This window comes from Micropterus dolomieu, linkage group LG12, assembly GCF_021292245.1.
Source record: "Micropterus dolomieu isolate WLL.071019.BEF.003 ecotype Adirondacks linkage group LG12, ASM2129224v1, whole genome shotgun sequence".
NCBI classification, from domain to species: Eukaryota; Metazoa; Chordata; class Actinopteri; order Centrarchiformes; family Centrarchidae; genus Micropterus; species Micropterus dolomieu.
Genome location: NC_060161.1, coordinates 24,980,952 through 24,990,012, shown reverse-complemented (window position 1 = coordinate 24,990,012; position 9,061 = coordinate 24,980,952). Strand labels below are relative to the sequence as shown.

Here is a 9,061-nt window from a genome sequence, read left to right as displayed (position 1 = left end):
ACTTACTGGGCAGTCTTAAGATATTACAATCTTGGAAAACTATTAAGGTACCGGGTATTAAAAATTGACAAAATCATTTGTTTCTGCTCTCATGTTAAAATTAAAAGACAAAAATATTTGAAATTAATGTTTGTTGTTGTCATTAATTACTATTTTTATGCCAGTGTGTGTGACTGTGATTTTCTGGTGGTTTGTAGGCAAGTGCTTTGTTTAAGCATAATACTTAAATGTATGCAACTCCCCCTGCTGATTTTGAAAAAACATCGCTCATAATGTAGTGGGACAACAGTGTGGATTTGTGCATTTTATATTAGGCGCCTTTTTACGCCTAAGTGTGACATAATCCAGGACAGCCGAACTTTAAATAAACAAAGACTGCATTTTCCAAAGACCCCAAAGCCTTAACTGTTTAAATCTTTTAGTTACTTGATTACGTTTGCCTCTATTTGAGTAGTTATGTTACCATGTTGTTGCTATCTGTTGTTGATATTAGTGCTGAAAAGAATCTAAATAAGTTACTTTTGCAGTGTTTTATTTTCAGCAAGATTAAGGACACTCCTTCATCTTATGTGTAACCAATACTTGTTCACAATACTTTCTCACACAATTCCTTTAGAAATGATGATAAAGAAAGCTTGAATTTAAGGCTGAATTCCCCAGTTCCTAAGGAAAGATTGTTTTGGGTTAATCTAAGCTTTCCTCATGCAACCTGAGCTCCCCCAAGTGGACAAAATAAGTATTACATACCATCGTCGGCCGTTTCCCAGCAACCCGGCGAGAGAAACACAAGCAGTGAGACCAAACAAACATTCTGTGATCAGGGATGTCCCATAATGCTAATATTGTCTTTTAACTCCTAAAACTCATAGCTTACTTTCATTAGTTCTCCTCTGCCATATGAGTCAAATGCTTCCCACAATCGAACCTCCATTTCTCATTGTTCAGCCATTGTTTATTTTCCCTGTATTTAACCACCCTTTTATATCGCTTTAGTTAGTTAATAAATTCACTGTAATCAAGGAATTGTGTTTGTTGCCTATTTCCACGTCCCTGCCAAGAGAACTGACCCTTTAGATATGAGACTGACTGATTGATTTAAGATAATTGAGCTGAGAGAATTGTTAACTAACAGATCACTGGTGAATAACTGTATAATTGTTAAAAGCTACCTAGAGGTCCGGAGAGTCTAGGTTAATAACAACTCTGGTGGTGCCCGGAAACGAGATAATTTTGATATTTTCTGAATATTAAAGTTCATAATTAGGTATTAATTCTCATAAATTTATTAACATTCATAGCTAATTTAGCCATGCTACAGTAAATTCTGAAAATATTTAGCACTCTGCTAGTGCTACAGTCTTATGTGACTCCTCTACTTATAAATGTATTCTTTGTAGGGCTGGGCACGCATTAATTAACACCTACAATTATTTTATTGCACGTTAAAGCAGTATTTAAAAAATTATTATTCTTTTGAAAGTCCGTTGCTCACTGGCTCTGAATACACATACACCTACAGTCAAACCATGGGTCATCGAGGGCTGGCATGTTGATCAGGCTGCAAATCACCCACCCAAACAAGCAGTGAGGGCTCGGCAGACTACTTGGATGCAGTGTGTGGCAGTAAACGGCATGTGCTCTATTAAGAGTAACCATGGGCACGAGCACCGCCGCAACAGTTTCACGGAACACAACCATTTGTCGCTACACCTTGAGCTCAATCACTTCACCTCTCGCTAACGGGGACACTTGCTACTGAAATATAGACTCTTCATGCTGCTCCCTGATAAAAGAAAAATGGTTCTGCTGATAACGTTACCTGCTCAGAAAAAACCGAGAAGAAAACTGGACTCTGATGGTAACTTATTTTAACAAGGTAGATAAAAGGTAATGCCCTGGGAGTGGAAAATAGCTTTGGTTTAATATTTGATTTGATTACATTAATGTTTAAGTTGAGATTTACAAGAAATGTTTTATTGCTACTGTGTAAAGGGAATACTGCTGGTAAAAAGCACCTTATTTGCTCAAAGTGTTTCCAAACCACATGTTATTGCACTTTTGTGTATATAGCAGTACATTTAAATTAAAAGTGCATGAAATGTGTACATTTTATGTAACTGTCATAATAAATATGTTGTGTTATGTTGTTTGTTTGTTTGTTGTCGAGATCTGAACAAATAGTTCTTACATTTGAAAACTAGATGGCCAGATGGAGTAGCCACACAGATGGAAATGGTATACAATATTATTGATAAATTAAAGTATGTAGGTATTAGTGTAAATGAAATGTGTATATTTTGAGAAATACACCTGCTTGCTATGGATCATATCCTGACATGATCCTTTACTATGACTTACTAGCAATTCCAGGGCAAAGTTGACAATTTCCTCCAAGTAACTTTATTTCTTCATTGATTTGCCAAAATACCCTCTGAAACATGGGAATCTTTGTAAAGTTACTGATCACTGAAAAGTTGAGAAACATTTCTGTTTACATTTATCTAGGATATCAAAGGTTAGCTGATTGCAAGTAAATGTAGTTAACACTATTTCCTCACTGCACGTCTGAAATAAGATAATAAAGTCACTTGTCAAATAGGATGTTAAAAATTAACAGGTGTGCTTTAAACAACATAAAAGCAGCCAGAGGGATCATATCAAGTTATCATATCGAGTTAAGGTGTCTGAGCAACATTTAATCAACTCAGAAGATGAATTTTACTATTTTATTGTTTGTATCACTGTTCTGTGGCCTGATTTGGGCCCAGGATGATGTCATTCCTCCAGAAACAGAAGAAAACACTGAAATACAGTCATGCTTTCCTGACATGTGTAATCTCCTGAAAGAGTTTGGTGCCATGAGAGAAAAACTGGGAGTTATGGAAAACAGGCTGAAGGACAGTGAAACCAAACTGAAGGACAGTGAAAACCAGATTATTGAACTGAAGAACAAAGGTAAAGTGGAACTTTTTGATTTAAAAACTTCAGTGAAGAATGCTTTTGTATGGTTGAATAAACAAAATGTAACAGTGTGGAAATACATTTATAAAAATAATGTGATTACAATGTTTTGCTTTATAGAAAGAACCATGGTAGTATTCAGTGCAGGAACAGGTGGGAATGGAGCCATTGGACCCTTCAACACAGAAACAACTGTAATCTACAGAACAGTGAAAACAAACATCGGTAATGCCTACAGTCCATTCACTGGTAAGTACATTAGTACTGACATTTTCTATAATCTCTTTATTTAAAAATACATAAGTAAAATGGTATGCAGGAATGCAGATGTGACAACATGTTACAAAATAAATTAGAGGTTAAAAAAGCGTAAAGAGTAGATTAGATTTTTTGCCATACAGTGAAGTACATCTTAACGTTGCATCAGTTTTTACAAGATGTTTTGGTGACTGATACAACTGATGTTTCTTTTTTAGTGAGGGACCATCACAAAAGTGCATGTAAAATATCATAATAAACCACACAATAGATAAAGTTTGTACAAACATTGACAAGGGAAACACATTCATTCTGTGATTGTGGTGCATTGCCAAAATTTACCAGAAATAGAACAAGAAGAATGTAGTGACGAAACACGCTCTGTAGCGCTGTTTGTCCGTTTTCGGCTACTGTAGAAACATGACGATGCAATATGACGTCCATAGAAGGGGGGACCCACGGTTATGTAGAAATAAATGGCTCATTCTAAGGTAATAAAAACATAATGATTTAAGGTCTTTATACACCATTGAAAACATAGTTATGGATCTTATATTGCATTTCTGTCAATAAATCCACACTGGACCTGCAGTTATGAAGTTTTTATATAGTACTTATTCACAAAGGTGGAGATCAAATGTGAAGATTTGCTGCATGGTTGAAATATGTTAGTGTGTACTTATGAGGAGTATCAAATGCAGTAGAAGATAATTTATTCTAAGTAGGTCTGTCCACCATGTTGGTCCAGAATGATGTACTGTATCTCAACAACTATAAGATTAATTGGTATGAAGATTTATCATTGTATACAGACATCCATGGTTCCCAGTGGGTAAATATTGTTGTCCCCTGACTCTCCTCTAGTGCCACCATGATGTTGACATTTGTATTTCAGAGAGAAATATCTTCCTCAATTAAACAATCAATCAATCAATCCTGCAATTAAACACATGTGAGACACATGAGCTATCAAGGCAGACAGGAAACAAAGCTAGACAAAAACACCAAGCACCAAAATTACAAAATAAAACAGGAAGTAAAGCTACAGACAATACTCAAGGATATTGGTAACTAAATACAACAGAAAACAAGGAAGCAATGATTCACTAACAAAACCTAAACAAGAACACAACACTGGAGTCAATGGGTCAAACCAAAAGGACAATAAACAAAATAACAGAAATACACCACACTGAAGTCCAGCGTCGTAACACTAATAAATACTAATACTAGTATTACTGCACTGTAAAAAAATCTGTTACAAGTAAAGCCCCTTTTCCAATGCACGGTACCAGCTTGACTCACCTTGACTTGCCTTGATTCTACTCGTCTTTTTTTGGTTTTTGGACTTTTTGAAATTCTGAAAATATTGGGAAATGTCGTCACAATTAAGGCCCAAAGTGACACCTTCACAACGCTGCAAAGCTCAATATCATCACAGATAAATTTAAATAATGAAGGTGGAACCATGCATGAAGTGTTGTTACATGAAAATGTCAAAGTAATTTCAGTGTAAATCTAATAATTGTGTCATAGATAAAGCTGATTGATATTTATGGATTGAATTTCTACAGTGTGTGCAAGAAATAGAGAGAGCACTTTAAATGTGAAAGATTCAAGGACTTGGATCTTCGAGGACTGTCAGATGTTGGAATAAAATATTGTTTCCACAGGTATCTTTGCTGCACCTGTTCCAGGCGTTTATTACTTCACATTCTTTTATCATGCTGGAGGAGCCAACCCAGTGAGTCTAGCCCTCGTGAAGAATGGCCAAGCTGTTGCGACAGCCTATGACCACCGTACATCGCATGACGGGGCTGATAACGGAGGCAATGCAGTGTTCTTGCAGCTGCAGCAAGGGGACCAGGTTTTTGTACGCTTAGGTGCAAATACAAATATTTGGGGAAACGATGCCATTACCACCTTCAGCGGTTTTCTAGTCAGTGAGGTTTGAGAAACATTGAATAATGATTCATTTGTCATTACAATTTTAATTTTAATTTAAAGGAGACCCATTATGCTTTTCCATATTTTATGACTTATCTACTATGTTACATTGTTGGATGTTCGTGTGAAACATGGCCAAAGCTTCAAATAACAAGGTAAAAGTATTTAAAATAAATCTCTGTTGGCCAAAACCTCAGATTTCCTCCTGTTCTGGGAGGGCCAGTTTAAGATAGAAAATTATTTTTTTGAACTTTGAATCATGAAAAGCTGCCATATAGGAGTCAGAGAACAACAATTTAGAACTGGAAATCCAGTATAATAGGTCTCCTTTAAGATCTGAAATTATATGAAAGTATTCAAAATCATATGTTAATTTTAATTGATTCCTATTATTACAGCTGTTCTAGAGACTATAGTTTAAAAATTGCACTCACTGACATTACAATTTGGCTGTTTAAGTTTTATACATACTTTTTTCATATATTAAAGACTTTTGTTTTGCAATGCTAATGAAAGGCTGGAAAGTTAGATCAGAATTAATAATGTCTCATAATTATGTGAGCTTCATTTATCATGTATTTCTCCACAAAAACAATAACTTGAACTTCTGTTTTGTCTTATCATAAATGTATTTTTAGTACAAACGCTTTATCTTTTGTTTCTTGTGTAGACTTTTGACGTTTTTAACCGTTTGTCTGTTTCTTCTAAAATTAAAAAGTGAAAATGCAAAAGTGGTGTGTAGGCTGTGTATGTTAAAGTTAAATTCCTCCATCCATTCATTTGCATCATTCACAATATACAGAATTGCAAAATATGAATTATTAAGTTAAAGGGAGAACTGAATCAATGTAAATGAAATGTAAATGTGTATTTCCACTGATGACTGAGAACTCTGCATGCCAGATTGCCCGAATGCCAACTGTCCTCAAAGGACAGATTTGGATCACATTATGTGTTACTTGAGGAAATTTGTGTGACAGAAAACAGCTCCCTCTGTTGTCCCAGGCCAGTGCATTGAAAGCAGTGCAGGTCAAGTGCAAGTCATATTCAAACACAAAGACAATTCAGAGTGCTTTACATATTTTTATGGTGGTTTGACGGTAGAATGCAGACTTTATAACCTATTTTATGTGGCTGTTAAAGAGTCCATGATTAAACCAATATTTCCGACTTAGCTGTTGGTTATCTTGAGGACACTTCTACCTTCCTTGTTTTGTGCCAAAGAGATTTTTCAGTTGTTTATTTTGCTGAAGAATGATCAGGCTCATCCAATCCAAAAGCAAGACTACACTATGAAGCTTTTGTTGAGGGTGGTGATCAGCTGATAATTTTGGCAGTGAAAAAACGTTTTACAGAAATTTGGATGTGGCAATACTCAGACTGGCAATCAAAGTCTGTAGACTTTCGCGGACTGTGTAAATCATATTGTCATGTTTTAACTGTTTTATGTTTTTATGCTACAAGAATGTTCTCATGAAGATAATGAAGTTACTTTATGATATTGATCTTGACTGGAGTTTGTTGTCTTCTGCAAGACCCTGAAAATGAATATTATGTGCAAGGAGGATGACTACAAGTGGTTGCATATCAAGACTAAATAGTTGTTGGACCAGATTTGAGCAAGATAGAGACAGAAATGTCTCAATCTTATTCTTACTTCATGGCCAAACTAATTTATAGCTGTGCCTGAAAGGCCTACATACTATCCATCACCATCAAGCGGAACGTTTATGACCATCTGTGTAAAGTCTGTGTTTAATTCTTTAATTAAAATTTAAATTAATAGCAGAAGGCCAGACATTGAACGTTGTCTCCATTATAATGAATAGAAAAGGGACTGTAAAAACACCCAGAACAATGATGACTATAAGTCCAGGACCTTGTTGTTCTATCACTAACAAAGTCTGATATGTTTATTTTGGAACTATTTCACAAAGAAAAGGTTGACTCAGCACTTTAATTATTATGCTTTTATGTCTGACTAAGAAAGATGAGCTTTTTATTTTCAACACTGACACCTGCATTTTCTTAACAATGTACAGAACAATAAATTGATGAAGAAACATTTTCCATCATTGCTTATTGCTTTGTGTCATTGGTAGTCTGTAGCCTGTGTTCTTTGTATGTGCCAACCCATAATCTGTTGGTGTCAGATATTGTGGTACTGATATCCAAAGCAATTTCATGGTAATACAGTACCATGCTCAAAAACAAGCCATAAAATGAGGCAATGGTTCATTGAGTTGATAGAGCTCCTTAAAATATTGTCTGAGTATGTTGAAACAAGTGGATTGATTATTATACAGAACTGTAGCCTCAAAGTCACTGTCACATTTATGTAGCCAGACATTGGTTTATTTTGTTGATATAATAGGAAATGATTTGTGTATCATGCTTTCACAGCCAATTTAGTTGAAAATTAAAGTGAAAAGAAATATTTGACAGTTATAGGCAGTGGTGGAAATGGTTACATTTTACTGAGGGAACCATACTCAGGTGGGGTTGTGGATAGATTTTTTATTTATTTTACTTCTTGATGGCAGACTTAGGGTGCACTCACACTAGGTGATCCATATCCTGCTCGAGCACGTTTAACTACCAAAGTCCGGTTTGTTTGACCAGTGCTCCGGGCTCACTTGAAGAGGTGGGCTTGGGCACGATAGGCATGTATGGAACCCCAACACAAACTCCACTGTGCCGTGCGAGAGAGAGGTTTTGTTTCAAAAAAGAGTGCAGTGTTTCCCCGCAGAATGACAGTCAATACTGACTTCCAGCTACGTACAGCATGCTTACCTCGACAACCCAGCATCGTTAACATAGCTCTCCTTATTAGCTAGGCTTCTTACATGCTTGCTAATAACTTTTTTTTTATTTCCAACATTGACAGTTGTGTTGGACAGATTTGTGCAGTGGTGTTTATGAGTGAGAGAGGGACAAGAGAGAGAAAGAGAGAGAGAGAGAGAGGAGATACTGCGCGAATATACCTATGTGCAGCACTCTACAATCAACTCCGATTTTAAATAGGCCTAGTAAAAAACATCACATATCATTATGTGACGGTCGGCATTGATACTGTGGCGGGCTGCCACAAACGAGTCAATGTATGGGAAACACTGACAGTGATGGCGTAAACGCGTGCTCTGGCGCAGGCCAGCGGGGGTAGTGGGGAGGGGGGATTATCAGGCCTAGTGTGAGTACGCCCTTAATGATGCTGCTTATTAAGCTTTCAAAACATGTTGCCCCCGATGGCTTTTCCATAGGGGTTTGAATGTGTGTGAATGTGACTAAGGCTCAGTGTGTGAACTTTTACATGTTTGAGCTTTGTGACATGGTGCATTCTCCTGCTGGAAGTATGACCCCAGGTACAATGTGGGATGGACAGCAACAGTACTTAGGTAGGCAGTCTCGTTTAAATGATGCTTAGTTGGTACTAAGGTGCGCCAAGTTTGCCACCATTACACCTCCATCAGCCTCAACCGTGGATACAAAGCAGGATGGATCCATGCTTTCATGTTGTTTACGCCAAACCTACGCCTACCATCTGAATGTCGCAGCTGAAAACGTTTTTCCAATCTTCTGTTGTCCAATTTTGGGGAGCCTGTGCGAACTGTAGCCTCAGTTTCCCATGCTTAGCTGACAGGACTGCACCTGGTGTGTTCTTCTGCTGCTGAAGCCCATCTACTTCAAGGTTTGACGTGTTGTGCGTTCAGAGTTGGTATTCTGCATACCTTAATTGTAATGAGTGGGCCGAGTGAAATGGAAAGGGTGAGATGGAAAGGATTTGAGGACATCTACAGGCTGACATGTGTAAAGGTTTCTTCCTTTCCAAGTATCAACAAGGATGTTCGTTTGCGTTCAGCTGCCCATTCCACACCTGCACAGTGTGTAACACAGT

The 9,061-nt window shown here is 37.0% G+C and overlaps 1 protein-coding gene across 1 annotated transcript; it reads left to right on the top strand.

The window, feature by feature from the left end:
- Positions 1-2,711: 2,711 nt before the first annotated feature.
- Positions 2,712-5,897, top strand: LOC123980837 (complement C1q tumor necrosis factor-related protein 3-like). Its single transcript, XM_046065382.1, has 3 exons — positions 2,712-2,955; positions 3,082-3,210; positions 4,893-5,897. Exons 1-3 carry the CDS (start codon positions 2,712-2,714, stop codon positions 5,171-5,173), a joined length of 654 nt encoding a protein of 217 aa, XP_045921338.1. The 3' UTR covers positions 5,174-5,897.
- Positions 5,898-9,061: the final 3,164 nt, after the last annotated feature.

Bases quoted from the DNA above. Each gene is read 5' to 3' on its own strand.
- LOC123980837 (XM_046065382.1), top strand. From the start codon at position 2,712: ATGAATTTTACTATTTTATTGTTTGTATCACTGTTCTGTGGCCTGATT. The intron at 2,956-3,081 runs GTAAAGTGGAAC...TTTGCTTTATAG, and splicing joins TATTGAACTGAAGAACAAAG to AAAGAACCATGGTAGTATTC. The intron at 3,211-4,892 runs GTAAGTACATTA...TTGTTTCCACAG, and splicing joins TGCCTACAGTCCATTCACTG to GTATCTTTGCTGCACCTGTT.